The sequence below is a fragment of the Colias eurytheme genome, chromosome 8 (genome assembly GCF_061535395.1).
Source record: "Colias eurytheme isolate Ceu_HAF_F1 chromosome 8, ilColEury1 Martin Lab GWU primary, whole genome shotgun sequence".
NCBI lineage: Eukaryota > Metazoa > Arthropoda > Insecta > Lepidoptera > Pieridae > Colias > Colias eurytheme.
This window is the reverse complement of record NC_142987.1, coordinates 9,963,735-9,986,149: the sequence shown is the minus strand read 5'-3', so window position 1 is coordinate 9,986,149 and position 22,415 is coordinate 9,963,735. Positions and strand designations below refer to the sequence as shown.

The 22,415-nt window shown below is 31.7% G+C and overlaps 1 protein-coding gene and 1 long non-coding RNA gene across 2 annotated transcripts in view; both read right to left on the bottom strand.

Moving 5' to 3' along the window:
• Positions 1–22,415, bottom strand: part of wge (BAH domain and coiled-coil containing protein winged eye) — a 90,078-nt gene that overhangs the window by 30,824 nt on the left and 36,839 nt on the right. Inside the window, exons 2-4 of the mRNA XM_090104926.1 lie at positions 13,142–13,227; positions 11,281–11,352; positions 5,556–5,679 (exon numbers count right to left, since the gene is read on the bottom strand). Of these exons, the coding sequence (XP_089961052.1) occupies positions 5,556–5,679; positions 11,281–11,352; positions 13,142–13,199 (254 nt within the window). The 5' untranslated portion in view covers positions 13,200–13,227. The remainder of the gene's footprint in view (positions 1–5,555; positions 5,680–11,280; positions 11,353–13,141; positions 13,228–22,415) is intronic.
• On the bottom strand, positions 12,108–12,823 carry LOC149906742 (uncharacterized). Its single transcript, XR_016457016.1, has 2 exons — positions 12,596–12,823; positions 12,108–12,292 (listed from the first exon to the last, which is right to left on the bottom strand). It is a non-coding gene; the product is annotated as an uncharacterized LOC149906742 (long non-coding RNA).

Genomic DNA, 22,415 nt, shown 5'->3' with positions numbered 1-22,415 from the left:
ATGTTGACAATTTTAAATTCCAAAATTATTGATCAATAAAATAGTTTACACCAACAAATATAACTTTTATTTTTATAACAATCGTTCATAATATAAACCGTAGCAGGTGGCGTTTTGAAGTTCTGTCTACTCATACAGAAAAATGGAAAACTTGTTTTTTTTGTAAACAATTTATTACTCATGTTGTTTGGCAACTCGAAGCGTGGTCGTCCGTCGTAGGTACTTTTGTTCGGCGTCGCGTCGTCGTCCGCGTCGGCTTGATATAAAACATTCTTGATTTCATTGACACGCGCTATGATTTGCGCGCGGAATTTCTTGTGTTGTGAATTTATTTTTGTATGCTATGCATTTTAATTGAATCAAATTGCAATATTTCTCTAGTATGCATTTGAGACTATATTGTAATAATTGATCGTGGGTAGGTATAGTAATTAATTATTCTAATAACGCAATTATATTTTCGGTGGGATTCAAAACAAAAAATTGGCCCGTGATTTTTATGAAATTTCACCACATTGCAAATTATATATTATACAATTACAATTACAATTATTATAAATCGGTAAACTATCAAAGTAATTACAAACTTGCAAAATATGCTTTTCCGAATTTTCAGACAGACACACAATTTTATTAGTTTGTTTTAGCAAAGTAGGTACCTATACCTATACGCTTACGTCGCGCGTCGCGTCGTCGAAAACGGTGCGCCCAGAAACAAACATACCTAATTCAGTTACAATCCTTTTTTTGTTCCGTAATTTATTGTATTTATTCTAATACGATTTTTTTTATTCGTCGGCCAGTTCTACTAGGTATAAAAAGATAAAATTGAAATATAATTATTGTAGCGACAGCCATATTATGTTACTATGTTTTCGTAAATATGTTTTTCACCTTCCTGGTTATTTTCACATAATCTTATCTTATATATAAAAATGAATCGCAAAATGTGTTGGTAAGCGCATAACTCGAGAACGGCTGAACCGATTTCGATAATTCTTTTTTTATTATATTCCTTGAAGTACGAGGATGGTTCTTATGTAGAGAAAACGTAAACATGTACCACGGGCGAAGCCGGGGCGGACCGCTAGTCTTATATATAAAAATGAATCGCAAAATGTGTTGGTAAGCGCATAACTCGAGAACGGCTGAACCGATTTCGATAATTCTTTTTTTATTATATCCCTTGAAGTACGAGGATGGTTCTTATAGCTAGAGAGCTAGTTAGTTTAGTTTTAGTGCAGTGGCAGTGTAAATGTTGTTGTTGAGGTTATGTAAATTTAACACTTTAGTTAACTACCTACCAAGATATAAAGAAATGAGGATAGGACACAATAACTATTGGTTGAGGTATTTATAAACTCATAATATACTTTTAAAAAAATCACGTTTTAATAAATTTCTAGAATTAAATTAGAACAGCTGATTCAAAATAGCCTAAAAAATCTTAATAATAATAATTACGCTTCACAGCAAGAAGAAATGTACCATATGTACCCGCACAAAGTCGATATTGTGTTGCCTACCGTTCGACTCAATGGCTAGGGTTGTAACTACCTTTAATAATTATTACCAAACTAATAAACCGAGTGATGCGAAATAACCATAATTCTTTTAGAGTTTGATAAAATGATCAGGCAGGTATTTTCTTTAATCCTCTGAATTCTCGGTTACTAAATTGTATCGTTGAAATTATTCTTAATCGCGTAAATTTAATAAATAATCATATGGAAAACACTTTTCATTTGTTTTTTTACTTTCACGCCCAACTACTATACAATAATTACGTTGTTTCGGTATTTTGACGAGAAAACGCAGGAAACATCCGTTGTATCATTTTAGATAGATTGTATATTTTGTATCTGTAGAATTGAAATCAAAGCTATGTATATGTTGTCTCCATTCTTTTCTTATCGGATTGTTGATCCCAATGCGAATGCGTCACTTAAATTTTATAAAAGACAATTAAGAACATCAAAAATAAAGTGATACGTAAATATTTCACAGTGCAATATATTATGTAATTAATAATAATTATATATTTATGAAAAAATAATTACATCAGATTTAATAATAGCAATTGTTTTGAATGTACATAATATGAATAAATGATTACATCATAATAGTAATAATCACAATTGTTTTATTTCCCATTTGTTGCAACCCTAGCATATTTTCATGTAGCAGCAGAAGTACCTACACTGGCGGCGCGGCGGCATCGTGCGACATCAAAGGCATTGCCTTACTAGGTAAGTTTATAATGACTCATTTCTTTTATTATATAATTTACGTTTTACTTTTACAGAATCCGATTCAATGGATTATGAAGACGAGTCACACAACGCCATACGATAATGATGATGAATGAACATTTCAATAAATGCATGCGTGTTTTTTTATGTTGTTTTGTAATTGTTAATTGTTTCTTAAATAAAGAAATAAACTAAATATTTAAATGATGATTTGTTATTTGCAACACAACTTTATATTTGAGATTCTTTACAAATGTATATTTAGTTTTGTATCATCAAATTTATAAATTTTATTCCATAGTTTTCAAAATTAAATGTAAATGACCATAAAAACATTAATAAAGTAAATCATTGATGTAAGGTCAGGGAACGTAATACATATATACATCTGACCATGTAGAAGCTAAGTCTTGTTGACTGCTGAAGTCTGTAAAGTTTTGTTGTCTGCTGAAGTCTGTACGCAATGAAAATGTCTGCCGTTTCGAAAATAAGTTTTTAAGACCCTAATAAATAAAATATATGAATGGCAGATCTGGTCAAATACTTTCAAAATTGTATTTTTTTCAGCACTTTCATAAGTGTCTGCCAGAATGTTATCCGCGTGATAATGGTCTGCCATTGTTATTTTCCGATAGTAATAATAATCTATTTTCAAATATCAAAATGGCAGACGTGGTCAAATGGTTTCAAAGTTCGCCAAAAATTTCCACCTGTCTTACCTAAGCGCGCGCCCCGTCCACCACTCTGGGCTCAGTGACTCCTCATCTCATGTATAGTAGGTATAGGGGAATCAACACACAAAAATCCAGGTCTGGTCAAATACATACAGGTAGCTTTGCGCTAGCTCTCTAGCTATTACTTCTTATGGAGAGAAAACGTAAACATGTACCACGGGCGAAGCCGGGGCGGACCGCTAGTAAATAATAAAATAATAAATAGTGTATTAGATTTGTTATTGTATCTTGTATACCTACGAATAATTATTCTTACGTCTTGTTGGGAAATGTTCAAATACCTACCTATTGAAATAATTTACTGTTACAAATCATTAGTGTTATTAGTTTTGAGTGAATAGGCATGGATCAGAAATTCAGAATATAATATGCTACTAACTACTCAAATACATACATGTTTACACAACAAACACCACTGACCTCTATAACTATAAGTTATAGAGGTCAGTGACCGTCAGTGACAAACACTATGGATACCTACGCTCGCGAATGCAAATTCGGTGATTTACTAATTATTGATACCTAGTCATTGAATTCGTTTTGAAATAGCCTGTACTTTGTAATTTTTAGTGTTATAGACATTTATAAAATATGGTGCTCATTTTTTTGTAATAAATCATCCCGAACGCTATTGTATTTTCGTTGTTTTATTTCAAGTGAACACCTATACAATTTTGTCACGAGCCGCCTCTGGCCTCTGGGTGAAATAAACAAGTCAAATGATTTTTGTTCTAATTGTATTTTGGTAGTAGTTTGTTTAGAATTTACATTACCATTGTTTAATTTTTATTTTGTATTTGCAGTAAAATAAAAAGATGAAAAACTTCATTAGGTATATTGTACGACACCTCACTCTGAATCGCGCTAGCGAAATTTTTTCGTTACAGAGCACATATACAACTTTTGGACAATCTTCATTGAGGCCGGCCGGCAAATCGAGTATGTCGAGAAACTTCACTTATTCGATGGAGGTAATACCTTCCTTCCTCCACAGTTGTGGGACCCCGACGTGCATTGAACACGCAGCTTTCTGATACTAGTAGCTGAAATCAAAACCACAGATATGTCTGTGATCAAAACCATAATAATATTTTTACCTATTATTTTACTAAAAGTCGAGTGCATCGAAATCGTAAATATGTTTTTCACCTTCCTGGTTTTTTTTCCATAGTAAATAGTGTTTTTGATTTGTTGTTGTATGAATAATTATTCTTACTTGTTGGTTATGAAATGTATTTTGAAATAATTTACTTTTACAAATCATTAGTGATATTAGTTTTGAGTGAAAATGCTTGGATCAGCATAATATCATATTTGCTACTTCAAATACATGTTTTGATAAAAAAAAAACAATAGTGTAATGTAGGTAATAAAATAAAACTGCGTTTTATTGTAGGTAATCAATTTTGACATTATTTATTTCCCAAAATTACAATAAAATAGTTTACGCCAACAAATATAACTTTTATTTTTATAACAATCCTACTTCCTACTAATGCGAAAGTTCATACATGTTTCAAAAGAAAAACTTTTACTTTTACTATTATTTCAATTTATCCGGTTTAATTAAGACTTAATATTGATACATATGATCATTATAAATACAAATAGGAATTAACAATATAACGAATACGTGGCACAACTAAAATTTTACCGATACCACCCGTGGTCATTCTCCTTTGTGGGTCATTTGTAACAGGATGGCGGTTCTACAGCGAAAAAAGAAAAATGATGGTCAGAACGCTGATACCGGATACCTTAAGATACTGTAATATAAAATATTACTAGATTAGATAAAATATTATAGGTAGTATCTTCACCGTGTGTGACGCGCTTTACATTCACGCCATCTAGAGTTAAATCTTTATCATTTTTGTATACGTCTGTGTGTGTAAACGACCCTGTATGCAATGACAGATGTTAAAACGCATAATTTTACCGAATTGGGTGGATTTTAAGGCAATGATATAACATATTTCAATAAAATATAATATTCAGTAACCGCCATGACTATTCCTAGGTTTGATGACTATTCCAATTACGCAAAAACTCAAATAAACTAGAAATGTAGAATTCAGCGCCATCTAGCGGGATATTGGCTGGGAACAGATCGTTGCAATCACCTTAAAAGTATAAATTAATGACGAAAATATTATTACCTACATGAATTTCGTTGCAGGGTGCTCGAGATAGCTATCTAGTCAGTCTTTCTAACAACTATCATCGTCATCTTCTTATAAATTATATGTAGTTACTTTACCAACCAATATCAAATATTGCTGTGTGTAATTCAAAAACTTTATCTTTTTAGCTACGTAAGCATTCAACAATACGACACTTTCCACAACATCTCCTTTAGCAACTATAGGTAAGACGTCAATTAGCAAAATATCTAAAGTACGATTCAAACTTAATGGCGGCTCGGAACATCGAACGATCTGATGCGCAGAAAACAATTTTAGCTTTCAGCGGGACGGACGTTTAGGGACGGATCTGCGCGCACATGCATTCGCAGCTAACTTCCGAACCGCCATTAAGTTTGAATCGAACTGTACGTAAAACAACATACTTATCAGCAAGCAGCAGCCGGTTGCAGTTGAGCAGTTCCAGCTGCAGCGGCGAGTAGGGGGAGTTGGGCGGCGGCGTGGGCACGCCGAACGTCGACAGCGACGTGGAGAACAGGCTCTCTGTTACTGAAGAATATAATGTGTTAACTCCTTGTTCTTTATGCACATATAGTATTGAGATACGTTATCTTCACTCATGTTTATAAAGATGAGCTTTTTTTTGTATGTTGTTTTATCCGTCAAAGAGATAAGAATTTATAAACATTAATAATAATTACTTAATTTTGAGAATTAAGCTATGTATATGTATTCCTGAGTAACATTTGATTGTAATTTCATATTATAATAATATCTATGTTTATTCTATTCCCGGGCGGAGTCGGTGAAAGCCGCTAAATTAAATTAATTATTATTATTTATTATTAATTCGTGTTTCAAATTTAATTAAAATATTTATAATTATACCTATATAATTTTGCATTTTGAAACATCGAGTAGGCAGGGCCTACAATTTCTTTCTTTAGGTCTTCTTTAGGTATATTAAAATTACCTACAGCTATAGCATGCTATAGCTATCTACCGTCACATTACTCTATAATTTGTTTATAGCACGTATTTACTGCGATTCTTATCTAAATGATGTAACAGGATACTTTTTAAAGTTAATCAACGAAACGTGACTGAGCCATTGTAGATTGTTCTAAAGCAGATTATCTACTGCAAATCAAATTTAAAAGGCTAAATTATGTTATTACGCCACAAAATATAATACTAATTCCCACGTAAATAGCTTCATGCAATACAAATTTCAATTATACATATTATTATAAGATTGTTTCTTAACAAAATAAATAGTTTTTTTCTTCGTAGTAAACACCTGAAACGTGACGACTGACGTATATTGATCATATGAAAAAACAAATTAGAACATACGCGTAGGTATTCAGAAGAATTCAGTTGTTTTCTATTTAAAATTTTAAAATTTGTTGGGAAAGCGAAATCATGTACCTACTTGTACATCTAAATAAATGAAAAACACTTATCTTTATATAGAACTTGTTTTTATATTCATACACGCATATTCTCTACATAAACGACGTACAAAATTTATAAGGGTTACCACATCTAAAAACGCATTAAACCGTAATCTGGCACGATGCGCGGGAGTCGCCTGGGGTTCGAGACAGCCGTAATTAAGGTCTATCCCAAGGGACAACCAAAATAGATTGCCAACTCGACTCGTGCATTCGTACGATTATGTTTTTAAAAGGTTTTTTACAACTGGCAATAATCATTTTATATGGCAACAGTTTGGAAGGGTATTTTTTATGTTTGTTGATGTGTATATTTTGATTGAAAATAATGTTTATTAATAGGAGAGGTAAATGGATTTTGATGTGTCAATTAATGTGAGTCTAGGCTGAAGGATAAAAATCTATGAAGTTGGTCTTTTGGGACATAAACTATGACGATATAATTTAAATAATTTTGTCTTCAATATCGATGTTTTATTAGGTACCTATAGAATCTTGAATGAAGCGGGAATAAGCGACAAAATAACTAAATAAAGATGATTTTAAGTTTTTAATAGTACCTACTAAATAATATATTACAAAAATACAATGCAGTAACATACATCGAAATAATCGAAATCATCTGCACACTTGATTTAATCAAGATCGTAGGGACTGTCATGAGGGTTGTCCTAATATAAAAATCAATATTTAATTTATATTTTAGGGTGTATCTATAATCTTCCTAGAGATTTGTATATTATGTAGGGTCTTACAAACTATATTTGTACGGCAGCCGACCGTCACGCGACATGCGCTACACAAAGCAGTGTTCGGAACCGTTCGAACAGATTCACTTTTACCGTGGTTTCATAAAACCACACAACATTTTTATTATCTAAATATTGAGGAAATTGAAGCATTACTGTTGAATTTAATGAGCAATAAGAGTCTATAAGTAACAAGATTTCTATTGTACGATATAAGAAGACCAAAAGTTTAATGAAAGTTAAGTATTTTAACCATATTCGCAATATAAACGTGCCGATAAAATCTAATTTATCATCATAGATATTATTATGTAAGACTAGTTGTGCCAATTTTACCCGCATTATTTGCTCCAGCCTATTGTCGAGTGATGATATATGTACCCAATACCCATAGACTTCCTCGAGAAATGGACTAGCTAACAGTGAAATAAATTTTCAAATCAGACCCGTGGTTGCTGAGATTAGCGCGTTCAAACAAACAAACTCTTCAGCTTTATAATATTAGTATAGATAGGTATTAAATAAGGTTTATTCAATAGCAATAAAAATATTTACCGCATCGAACTGCTTGTTCCACGTATAATTAACAATAAGGCCGCTCAGTTCTCGGGAAACATTACAGATTGGTCACGCTAATCCGTACATTCAAGTGAACATACATACAGAGGAGCCAAGCTGTCACATGCATTACATGGTTGTCACTCAGAGGCAAATAAAAGTGATAGGAACTTATTTTTATGTGTAACTAATTTTGGAAGTCTTTTAAGATATGGGGTAGGTACACCCACTGTAGAATTCTTTTGGTAATTTATTTCACACTAGCTTTCCGCCGGCGGCTCCGCCCACGGTTTCAAAGAAAATTCGCATAGTTCCCGTTCCCGTGGAATTTCCGGGATAAAACCTATCCTAGGTATATGACTCGTGGATAATGTAGCTTTCGAATGGTGAAAGAATTTTTAAAATCGGTCCAGTAGTTTATGAGCCTATTCATTACAATCAAACAAACAAACAAAGTTTTCCTCTTTATAATATTAGTGTAGATAATACGTTTAGGTATATTGTTGTCAGGTGCTGAATTTAAGTCATAACAGCATTCGACAATTTAAGTTTTATTAAATAATTTCCAAAGATAACATTTACACGTATAAGAAGAAAGACAGACAAAGCCTGGTTTTGGATAAAGGATACAAATTAATTTTAAATCGGCTACTCATTTGATTACTACATACGATGCGCACATAGATAACTTGAAGTCTCTACCACTAATTTTACCAAATAAAGGTTTTCATTTACAAAAACATAAACAGTTTATCCAATATTTATCCATCCTTCTTAGCGTCCGGCTAATCTAGGATACGACGGAACCAATTATTATAGTAGGACTTTTGTTGGAGGATAGACAAGTGTTGTGAAAATATAAAGGATATTTTATTCGACATAATATTATAAATGATATTAAGTGACGGTACCCCATCATGAAAAATGAAATTTCGATTAGAACATGAAGTCTACCTACCATCGCGAGTAAAGCCGCGAGCAAAAAGCTAATTTTAAATGAAACCTTAAAAATTAAAATGTTCAATATTATTTTTACCTACTTTAGTCAGTAATTAAAAATCTTTAAAATAAGTGAGATTATAGCAAAAAACTAAGTAATTATAAAATTAAGTAAATTGATCGAAAATTGAATGTCCTACAATCTACATTAAACAAAAAAGGTACGATCGGTAATTAAAGCCGATAAAAATTCACTATTTACCTCACAATAAAAGTAAATAAAGTACCAGGGCGACATAGCGATAGGTATAGTATGTCTTTAATGTAGGTTATCGATTCGTATAAAACGAGTTTATGGTCAGTGATGCGCGAGCCATAATCTATCGTGCACGGTCGGCCACTCATATGAAGTGAATTAATAAATCGGACGGACTAAACGCGTGGGGACAGGGGCGAATTTAAGCTTGTGTTTATTTATAGGGCCTTAGGCTCTTTGGATTATATTTATAAAAATAATTAAACAATATGAAAAATAAATACTTTCTATCAAGATTTTTTGTGCCAACTTATTCTGCAGATAATTAAGTAATACATACTTTGTTATGAGTGAATTTAAGATCCCGCAAAGTTCAAATTCTCATTCTTTAAAGCATATTCTATAACACAAAACAAGATAATTTTACTAGTTCCAAAGCGAGCTAAATATCTCCAAGGCGAATGCTTCTATTTCCGCCAACCATGGATAAGAATCATTTCAACAGATATGATATTCGATTATAAAGTCGTTTGCTAGCTACGATGCAGACTGTCAAAAACATGTATATAAATACTTATAACGTATAGCACTTTATTTATTGCGTAAAGAACAGTTAAACATATTTTCTTTAAATAACTATTTGCAAAAACTTCTAGGACTGAAAACAGCCGATTCTACGTATAAACAATAATTAATAGGTACGATGGTTATAGTAGTAGGTATATACCAAGATTTTTTTTTTCAAGAATAGTCCCTCGAAATCTATACCAGCTACCTAATACTATACAAAGGATAGTTTAATCTATACACAATCATTCATCAAAAATAATTAATTAATCCTATCCATAACAAAATCGAAGCCTTTGATATCAAAACATAAGGCCCCAAATGTCCGATTGGCCACGCCGGGGCCCCGTATACAATGTCACTCAGTGTCACGTTACAGTATAAAAGATCCATCCATTATATCGGTTTAAATTGATTTTTTTCTAAACCACAAGCTGCAAGGGAGTCTATTGAGCCGATTTGTCATGGCTGTACAAATGTAATTATTAAATCTCTTTTGTAAGGAATTTGGTAGTGCTTTTGTGAAGTAGAGTTAAATTCTTTAAAATACGTAAAAATATAGTGGGGAGATAAACTCGAAGTGTGTGGCGATGTTTTGAACAATGTATGTAAGTACGTGGTAGGATTTATCTTTCATTTATTTCTCTATTTTCTGCTTTACTAAATCAGTGAAAAAATAGTTTTTAAAAATACGAACGAAACCCCGCGGTATAAGAAGGTTCTATGTTTTGCACTCAAATAAGCCGTATAAGTATCACATTTTTTAAAATCTAATTGGAAATTCGTAGGTTTTTACTTGTAACTATCAAAAGTTAAGAACGTGAATATGTATTATGAAATTAAATATCTACAATGTATTAAGTTGCGATTGCAAAGCGAATGCAAAAACGCTTTTTGTGTAAAATTAACATTGCTAAATTAATAATATAAAACTTCTAGTAATTAATGGTTCTATCCCGGATTTGAAATACAATTTACTTAGGTATTTTAATTTTTAACACTTATATAAGTACTGGCGTTTTCTAGTCACATATGTTTTTTTACGGTATCCGAATCCTAATTTAGGGCCTTGTAATAGATTCGGGCCCTATCCACATCGAGTCTAATTTGTCACCCATTGCAGGTGACAAATTGACAGCTTTGGAGTCACTTACAGTGAGTGACAGGCGATCGGTCCTCCGGGAGTCGACAATCGACATCTGTTCTGACTTAGATATTTTTTAGATGAAATCTTATTGATAGTTGATAGAAATGTCTATTTTTATGTTGTGACGGTTTGAGGCAAATTGTAAACATACATTATGCTTTTAATTATTGTTAAATACGAAAAAAAAAATACCGATAACTTTTTAAATAACAGAAAATTTCGATTAGGAAATCGCATTAACCCATTGACCACCGTAAGGCCCGATCGGGGCGCGACACAATAGATTTTCTATTGTGTCTGTGATTCCGAGGACTGATGGATTAAAATGAACAAAAAAATTTAATTTTTTTTTATACAAATGTAAAAAAATAACTAGTTACCAAAGTTTGATAAAATCTTGGTGTGACTTGCTTACTGCTAAATTGAAAAAAGTATACATGCAATAAGCATTAGGTAAATTTTAAACATTTTTCTTACCTTTATGAATTGAGGTCCTGTTAGTCGTCCCTTGACTCGGGAACAACGAGTACAGGGGGAATCTCGCAACACCTGTTACAGACAATATTTTTAGTTTTTACAAAAGCTTCTATTAAAAACTAACTGAACCAATGAAGGGATACTTTCTTGAAAATTAAAAATTACTTATACCTAGTCGTATTGAGTAGATACTAAGTAAGTACAAATTATTTTTCATAAGGTTATGAGATGCTTTTATGAAATAAGCACAGAACAGTAAAAACATATAGAAGTGCTATAATGTCATAATTAGTATGAAAACCAGTGTCGCCAAACCCACACATTTAAACCGATAGTTATACAGTACACTACAAGTAAACTATGCCTTTGATTGGACAGCTTAATTTGAGTAAAAACTGACTTAGGTTATAAATCCAGCATTTCAATATGTACCCTAATGCACCATGTTACGGTTTATTTTAGTATACAATCCCTAGGTATATTAGCTGTTTTGTTTCTCATTGCACAGAAATTCCAAATTCGAAAACATTCAGCTACTCCACAACAGAGGGCGTTAGTTTTCGATAGATATAAATTTGAAACGCAACACATAGAGATAAGGTTGAAATTTGTGTCACTCAACATTAATGACATTAACTTGATATTTATCTGATGCTATGCTCTGAGGGATGTCAGCCTTGTTATCGATAATTCACAAATAATTTTTTTTGTGTATTTTCTTTCTTTCTTTTATAATATGAGTATAGTATAATGTGTCACATTTTGGAGTATGTTTATTACTACTAAGTACGTCTTTTTATATTATTATTATTAAATAAAAAACGGAATAGAATAGTATTAATCTATATTTACAAAATACAAACAGAAAATATGCATTATTTTAAATCTTGGAACTGCCGTAGGTTTGCTGTATCGGTGGCCTTTGTTAGACCGCTTAGTGCTGTTCGGCATCCAGTTAACTCGCCACGTTGCATTTATCCATTTCTCTTTTAAATTAGCCTCTTTAGGAAATCTATAAATAAATTGGACAAATGAAAGCTAAGGAAAAATAAAATAAAATTTAATATTTATAATGTTTGTCTTTTCTAAAGTATCAATACTGTCGATATACGCCACAAGCATCACTAAAGCGACATTCGTTTGTTTATTGCAATAATATTCCAGAAAGTCTTGTTTGCTGTTCAATCTATAATAGTACTAATTTCTTACGTATTAAGGTTCATTTTGACTAGATATTTGTATACAATTTTGACAAATTACGACAAGCGAAGTTATAACATAAAATTTAATTAAAATAAATAAAAATAAGACTTACCGATGGTATGAAATGCCTTCATTGCTGATATTATTTCGTCTGCTATCATTTTTGCACTCTAATACCGAACAACACGTCCTAATTAATGAATAAATATGGAAAAAAGGTTTGACAGCTGACAACCGACTCGAATATTTTTCTGCGCATAACTGAGAGCAAGTTAGGTGATCTTACCTTACTAGTGACACGTGGGCCACGCCCACATCACACTTCTATCTACTTTACTGTTCTGTGGAAATAAGTCATACATTATGAAAAATAAGTGTACATGACAATTAAATGATGTTAGACATGTTGGTAAAGCACCTTAGTTTAAGTACAATCGAGAACTTTCTAATCGTCTACTGTGTTGATTGTTTCCCTAATTTATTAATAAAAGAATCTTAATTATAAATAAATCACCGAAATGAGTTATCCAAGCAAAGCAATAGGTAATTATTTCATAAATTTTTTTGAGTTTGTAACATAGAAAAAAGTCGGAAAGCCAAAAACCGCATTCCAACGTAAAATCGAAATTTGATCACGTCGAGTACCAGGCTCACATACCTTGTTGGAGATCAGAGGGCGGGCGGGAGCGGGCGCCCCCCGCCGCCCCGCCCAGCATCGCCCCTCGTGTTGAACCACCTCACCACCTGCGACAGACATACAAACTTAGTATACATTTGCTTAATGGAACGCCTGCTAAAGTGAGTAATGTAAAAATGTAGTAATTTTTACGATCGATAGAGGCATTTTTTATAATGCTATTTCGTATTGAACTGGTTAAACATCTTAAAAACCTTTCAGTAAAAAGCACTATTTTCAAAATTCTGTTCGAATGAACCGGAGCTTATTTTAAAAACATTGCTATAGCTTTTCTACAGTTGCAGTTCTATAAATTAAAATGTTCTCGCAACATTAATTTCAGTAGGATTTAAACAGGCATTCAGGATTTTCAAGAATTTTTATGTTAAAAATCATTAGGAATATTTAGCTCTTATATAAAAATTTTAATAAAAATGTTCGCGAGCTTAACGCGTTACAAGGGAATGCTTTTAGTAAACTACCGCGCTATTCATAACATAATGCTGTGCGTCGTTTGCATTTCAGACTTTCATATAATTTATATTTTCCTAGTAATACGAGCTAGTAAATCCGCCAGTTAAAGTAATGTATGGGGGTTTTAGTAATCAATTTGAAATAGGAATGCATAGGTATTCATTTGATGAATTCATATGAAAAATACCTATCTGAAAAATAAACTAGACCGCATTTCAAAATCGAATATCAATAGGTTTGTAGGATTTGGAAAGAATTAAATTAAAATTATATTCATGTTTGTTAAATTTAGGGCGACCACTTTAATTATTTCAATAAATAAAAGGACAATTTATGAGTAGGAACCACGTGATTACAAGTAAGTATACTCTGTCCATTATATTATTTGCTTTTTGACAGCTTCACGCCTATGTAGGATTGTATTGTCTATGTTAAAATGTCATACAAATAATTATCGTACTTCATGGACAGGTCCCGCCCACTTAGTGATGCCTACACAGAATTATTCAATGATGGGTCGATAGAATAAAATAATCGATAGAAATACTCTGTAAAATATATCCGATACAGAAAAACTCTTCTATTATGTTATATAATTTAAACGTAAAGACAACCAAATTGTAAGATAGAAACCAATAAACAATAAAATATTAGTTTAGTTTAGTTTTAACATACAATGCATGGATATGTGGTCTTATTATTACATATCTTATTAGTACGTTTACGTTGTAATTATTATTTACGTACCTGATTCGATTTATGATAATATTTTGAATTTATAATTGAAATGTTATCACAATCGATAATCTTTTGAACATCACTTCTGGTATCACCCGTCGAGCTGTCAAAAAGCAATTCTTATAGTGGACAGACTATAGATACCTAAGTATAATACAATTTTAAAGTTGTTAAACAACTTAAATATGTTTCAAACCTTTAATTAGTAATAAAGTGTACAACAATACAAATACGAGCAATTTATAATGTAATATAAACGTTAATTTGTAATGAATTCAGAAACGGTCCAGCAAAAACCTAATAAGCATACAAATGTAAAAATGCCATTTAGCACCGCATTGCGATCCTTATTGCCTGGTACCAGAGTCGAATATCGCGTTAAAAATGAGGCGGCGAAATAGACGGACAGACAAAAAGCTTATTGTGTGAAAGATGTGGAATAAATTACGATAACCAGTTCCGAAGTTTTTATGTAGGATGGATTTATTTGTATGGGTTTCTTTGAATCGAGCTCCAAAGGATCAGATTCTAGAGGTGTGCATTAGGTTTATGGGAAGTGACACGGGGTTAATTAATTCCCATTAAATTTCCGAACCCATTCCATTCCTGCGCGAGGGCGTTCTCGTCTTTTTATGTTTATTAAAATATTTTATCTGCTTTTTAACAATCTGTTTTGTTGCCATTTGCCCGTAATTCTTTATTGGTGGCTTCACTTTTATAATTAAACAACAAAAATGTACCCTAAATTACGTTACAAAATATAAAATCCGTTTTAGTAATGAATTTGTCGAAAACAACAAACCAATTTAACAATCAATTTTGTAATTGATCGCTAATTAGTTCGACGAAATTAAGATTAAGAATCAATTAGACGCAATAAACGGATACAAATTATGCTGCAATAAATATTTTAATTTCATATCTAGGTATACTTTACCTTCTACTGGGTAAAATGAAATGAAAAAAAATGAAAAAAAATGAACGCTAAAACGCTTTGTTGCTAGGGATATTAAATTTTAAAATAATAATCGTTATAAATGCATTAAAAATTAACTTCATAAGTAGAACACCAAAACTTCACCTACGATGTTTATACAATTCAGATGGTGATTCATAAACTAGTAGTACTTAAAAATTAAAAGGAAACAATAAATTATTAAATACTCTGTAGTTTATACTATTCGTAATCACTGTGTCTAATTTCCACTTCCATCTTAGGTATACAATTTATTATACCCCCAAATAAAAAGAACACAATTATAATAGAGTCACGATGAATTTAAAAGCATTTATACATTTAGTATACTTTTTGTCAGCTCAAAAAGTGAACGCATTGCTTGCAAGAGTCCTCAAAAGCTCCCAATTAGTCAATTTGTTAACTAAAGTTTGAATGTGACGAGCTCATTAGTGAAACAGTTAAGTTAAATGAACTATTTTGAATACCATCAAATATTTAAAAGGACACTAAATTGTTCTCTCATTTTTTGGGGTCGCAGCAAGTTGGGTATCTTTTTAGTGTAATTAAAAAGGCCTTATATTTTTATGGTTGCCGGATCGTTCAAAACATTTTTGTAACTGGGTTTCTCTTATGCCTTAATTTAAAATGTGACTTACATAGAGAGATTTGGCTTATAATAAAACATAATATTTAAAACAGTTTGTATCAGCCTGTATGCGGTGGTTCTTTAATTTTTAAACAGGTCAGTTTCACATAGAAATTGTGTGTTGTCATTACAAATTATTGCATGAAACATACCTACTTTATGTTTGATACAATATTTTTTACAGTAAATACAAAAACTTTTTAAGATAATGAAACTTAAATTTACAGTCCAAGATATCAAATATCAATATTTTCATCACATTTGTAACGGGCAGCATTGTTTTCCTATCGATGTAATCTGTAATTTAAGTACTTCAACTTATTACTAGAAGTGTTTTGTTATTTTATTAAATACCAGGGTATCATAAAGCCTGATGAATGGTTAAAGGCTAAAGCCAATACTTTCTTCTAGGAATACTCCATTTTCAATTAGACGTAAGCAATCAACTCCGGCGATTTAGTGCGGCTTCTTCCCCGGAAGAGGGTGCTGCCAGGCAACCGACTTCAATGCGAAAATAAAACCTATAGTTAGGTTGTTGTAGGAGTATTAGCTACTATTAAGTATTCTGTGGTAGATCACATTGTTCATTTCCGTAAGAAATGTGTTATTTTTAATGTTATTTTTATTATTCTTACTTAGTTTTTAATTAACTGTAATATAGAAGCTTTAGTGTAAAAAAACACCAATAAAAAGGTCCATATCACGTCTATAAAAAATAACAATCACACCGAGGGTACATTTAAAACGTACGTCGTACGACTTTTTCAATACCATTTACAATAACGTAGTCGAACGTTCATTGATAAATTAATTAATTTAATTAAACCTTTTTGCACGGTTCTCGATGCTTTTTACATCTTTTTCAATTATCTCAAGGTTTTTTTTTCTTATAGGCTATGCTATAGCATACTATTAATACTGTACCTAATTTAATTTATATTACCATATCCTTATTTAAAATGTAGCAAAGGGTTTTATTTAAAAAGTAAACAGGTGCCCAAATAATCAATATGTTTATTTTCAAATAACTGCCTATCAACGATCATTAATATTAAAATGAGCCCCTTTACACATCTCACAAACAAGCTTCAAAGGGTTTTAAAGATAACACAAGTTCCAATTAATATAATATCCATCTGCCCGTAACTTTAAATATAGTTGGGGTGGAGTTCAACAATTAAGTAATTGCGCTAATTACAGACGTGTAAATTAACTAAACGCGAGACAATAATTGATACTGGCGCCTTTTTTATTATTCTCCTTCGATTCATGTGTTCCTGGTATTATCTTTGGAATTAGATCATATTTTCCGACTTTACCTATGTGTGACATTTTTTGTATGTTTTTTTCACGTTTTTTATCGCAAGTAATTGATTAAACACATTTTAACGAAATAGATTAGACCGGGAGATACTGACACAAAATTTCGAGTCATTTGTAACAGGATGGCGGTTCTACAGGGGTCTTAGTACGCAATGACAAAAAGAAAAACGATGGCGTGAACGCTGGTACCGGCGGCTTAGTCGCGTGGGCGTTAGTCGAACTCGTCGGAAAATAGCGAAAGTCAAACGATTTGTAACAGTATGGCACTTATTTTTCCTGTAAGTTTGAGGATCAACAAATATAAATACAAAATTTCAAAGATCTAAGTGTTGGAAATCCTCACTTATATAAATTAATAATAAATTAAGTTTTCAAGTATAACAGCACTTTTTCCCCCTACTAGAAGTATGGCAAATATAGTAATGGTCACATTTTATCAAATACTCTCCAAAAATCCAAATGCAATACTGGTACAAAAAGTTTGGCGAAATAAAAATTTTTTGCAGATTTTCGGCGGTATGGCGACCATTTGGAATCGTCCGAAAAGTATGGCATGGCGATTTTCGTAAATGGCTGCACGACGATAGTTACCTGTGCAAAAGTTAGCCTGGTACAAATGGTTGAATGATTGTTTTATTTAAATCAACACATTCGCGTCGGTATGGCGGGCTGTAAGTCACACCGGAAAAGTATGGCATGACACTACCGCCTACTACTTTTTTATGGGCTATCGGTAAATTCTAAAATTTTTGTGTTACAAATCGTTTGACTTTCGCTATTTTTCCAACGAGTTCGACAAACGCCCACGCGACTAAGACACCGGTACCAGCGTTCACACCATCATTTTTCTTTTTGTCATTGCGTACTAAGACCCCTGTAGAACCGCCATCCTTGTTACAAATGACTCGAAATTTTGTGTCAGTATCTCCCGGTCTAGATCGAGTCGTTTTTCAAGACAAAAACTAATACCAGCGGTGGTATTTTTATAAGTACCTAAGAAGGTACCGACTATCGACTATTATTTTCATATTTTTATTTACTTAAAGATTTAATGTAATTCTCTTCAACTTAAACAATGTAACAAGTACCTATCAATCAACCTATTAATTAGGACATAATTACTTTCTAATTCATCTACTACTAAATACTAACTACTAAATATAACTGAATATATATGTACTTGAATATTTTGTAAAGGTCCACTTAGTCTCGCCAGACACGGGCAAATATTTACCGAGCACGCTTGTCTTCCCTTTCTGAGACACGATATAATATTTGAGGGAATAGTTGCATGGTAAATAAAGGCAATATTTTATTTTGTGTAGAGGCTTATTAGTTAAGTATGAATTAAAATACTAGCTAAATAGCTTTCTAATCATGTGCTCTTTATTGCACGCCTCATAAGCGAAGCGTTGAGGTGGGTACTACTGTCACTTCACGCAAAACATCTGATTTTTCAAACTTAAAATGTCTTTATGTATCATACATTGCACTTGTAAGATAATACATACACACACATATTAAGAAAAAACACTATTTTTAACGTTCATGATATTCTTGATGTCATTTTTGTTATTTAAACTAGTTAAAAAACAGTTTAAAAAAGTTCTGTCTTGGACGTCCGTGTGTCTGTAACTGTATGTGCGGATCCTTTTTCTTGTTAACACGATAGCGACCGAAATACTTTACTAATCGAGTCTTTTTTTTTTCTCTTACGCTTGAGTATGCTCAGGAATAGAACCCTTTCATTTTTCAGGGTCTGATTCGATGTGGTTTAATTGTTATTAAATAAACAAAAATAATAATTAATAAATATTTATTTAAAAAAAATTATGAGGCGTGCACTTTTGGATTTTCCAAATTTTTTTAATTTTATAGCCGTATTACGTACGAATTTGCCTGCCTTGTAATATACATGAATAATACTGTATTGAGTCTTTAATGATACTGTACGCCTATTTATGAAAATTCTATGAAAATCTGTCAGCGGCGCAAAGGTGTAAAGTTAGAAAGATTTTATCATCCGCATCTATGTGCCAAATTTGATCTGATCCTGTTTTTGCGAGACACAGAAGGAACAAACAAACGGTTTTGTTTATAATAGGTATGATTGGATCTATCCAAACTCCTTAGTTGAATAGAAATAAGTATGGGAAGCAAGAATACTTACAAGAGTATTAAAATTGTTCAAATCATTTAGCATAGCTATTTGCAACCTACACAGACTCGTCAGCGTGTAATTACGAAGATTCTACACTCAATCCATACGTATCATACCTACATCGTACATCTTCTAGAACCAATAAACTTACTTCACTACTAGATCTAGAATCTAGATTCTAGACTCACTACTAGATCTAGAATCTAGAATCTAGATCTAGTAGTGAAGTAAGTTTATTGGTTGTCTAATTACTCAAAATCACAATTTTTGAAACAACTATACCCACCTAAGTTTTATGATTTTCAAGCATATTTACCTAATTTGCATTAGACAATTATTGATGTACCTACCTACTTTTAAATTTGTATTGCTTAATAAAACGTAGGTATTTTAAAAGCTTATTAACATAAACACATAAAAGTAATCTAAAATAATAAAGATTATAACGAGGAGAGCTATAAAATTGTAAATTAAAACATAAAGAAGCATATTAAGTTGATAATTAGCGGTTTCTTGCAAACAAAGTATGAATTTCTATTATAATTATAAACTTCTCTGAACGTATTAATAGATGTGCAAAAAAGGTTTTTTTTTTCGAGAAATTATAGAGTACTAATATGTTTCATAAAAGATTTTATATTCTGTAATATCTATGCTGGTTTTACTTGGAACCCTGTACGGGAATCAGTACTTAATCATATGCGTTGATGTAATTTTTTTGGATATTTCTCGTTTTATTTTTAAAAAGTTATTATTGTCATTTTACTAATTAGGTTAAGTACTTTTAATACCAGTTTAAAGTTTTTTGATATCTGCAATAGTTACGGATTAATCGCCTTTGCACACTTAACGATTACACTCTGTATGTACCAAACTTGTTTGCAGGAACTCAGTGATTGTTTCGACTTTTAGAGGTGAGATTTCGAGTAATGGAAGTTTCTGTGGCCTGAAGGGAAGGGAAGAAAACATTTTCGAGTTTATATGGATTCTGCCGCAATATCAAGAATGACTTAACAATTCTCTAAAACACGAAAATGAAACGACCAGTATGAAATGAATATGAAACATTATATCTAATACCTAACATAATGTAATTATAATAAGGTCTGTGATTGATTGATGTACCAATCAAAACCTAAATGGTATATTTCTTAATCAAGATATTTTGTATTGATAAAACACCATTGCCATACGAAATACAAATATCTACAAATACTTCTAGATATTCACGCACACATGTGTAAAAATGGTGTGTGCACTACGTCCAGACAGAATGTTTACGTAGGGGTGGCTACCCCTACGTAGTTATGCCGCCCTGGTACTCGCTGATGTAATTATCCCAAGCACGAGCCCTCTTTTAAGGGGGAGGGTAAACAAAATATTTGCTAACATATACCGAAAATAGCGAGAGATATGAAAAATTCTTTACTACATTCTTTACCGCGCATTTAATCATACATAATTTAACTATGTAGAACAATAAAATAAAGCTTATTCTGAAAGTCTGAATATTATTTGCTTTTAATTGTAATAGTATCTACTAAAGATAAACGTCTTAATGAAATCAATTATAGTAGAGCCAATTTAATAGGCAACATTTGACGTCTATCAATTTTATCTTCATAGGGTGGTAACCTGCTTAAAAACATCGATTAAAGTGAATTAATCGATACGGACTTGAAACATTTGTCAATCGAACTTGAAACACATGTCAATAATTTATGATAATTTTTATTCCCAAGTAATCAATGCATTCGATTCTAGATGTCAGATTTCGATTTTTAGAGTAACGTCTCTGGTATTTAAAAAGAAAAAATGTTTATTGACACAAAATTGTAGCGACGTCAGTTCTTTAAATCAGAAATTGTTCATTATGTTTAGAATGGTTTATCAGTAAAATCAAGTCCTAAAATTACTTCTATCGGTCATTATTATTATAAATATGTAATCGTAATTGAAAAAAGTTAAACAAATGTGCAGTTCTAACAAAACGAAATATCATGTTATTCTATGTCGTGGTTACTAGGTTACGTTGTTGAATTTTGTTGAACTGTCAAATGTTGCCTATTAAAATGGCTCTACAATAATATACACATAACAAAATAAATATTATTTTGATAAGCAGAACTAAGATTCAACAAAGACAATGTGTTATAATTATAGACATAATATAAAAAGTTATGTTACAAACAAACTCAATTTGAATGAATTCATACTTCTCTAATTATCTTTGTCCATATCTAACATGAATTTATCTACAAATCCAAACAAAAATAAATAAGAAAAAACGAAAAATGGTCTTTAGTATTCACAGCGCTCGCTTCCTAAACCCAAAATTTGAACGTCAATATTGACCACAGATAAGATATGGTGTGTAAATAAGTGGAAAAGAACATTTTCATTATTTAAAATGACTTCTTGTTAACTTCGATCTATCGATCTATTTCGAAACATTTAGTTTTAGTATAAAATGTTTATCTAATAATAATGTATATGTTAGAGTCTAGAGAATGGATAATGTCTCTAACTTTTCCTCCATTATTGGTTGCCAAATTAAAACATACCGTTCCGTTTTCTTTTTCTATTTATTTTACTATGAATGTGTAGGTACATAATTTAAAGAAGTAGCCCTTTTCTTTGTGTATTCAAAATTAAAAGATATAAACTGTTTCAATACGAATTTTTACCTAAATAACTATTTTACATACACAATTAACATCCGTGTCTATCTAAATGAAAATGTTAATACTGGTTAAATAGGCAATCTAAAAGAAATTAAAACCGCCTCAAAGTAGACTGCATTATAATTATCGTTTTAAATTTCGAATGGCATCTCAATGAATTAAAAAAGCAATTGAATCCAATTTACGTACGACGGGGAACTAAACCAAAGATTTTGACAAAAAACATACTGAAAAAATTTTAGGACAAAAAATGCACCGCGATAGTTCGTTGA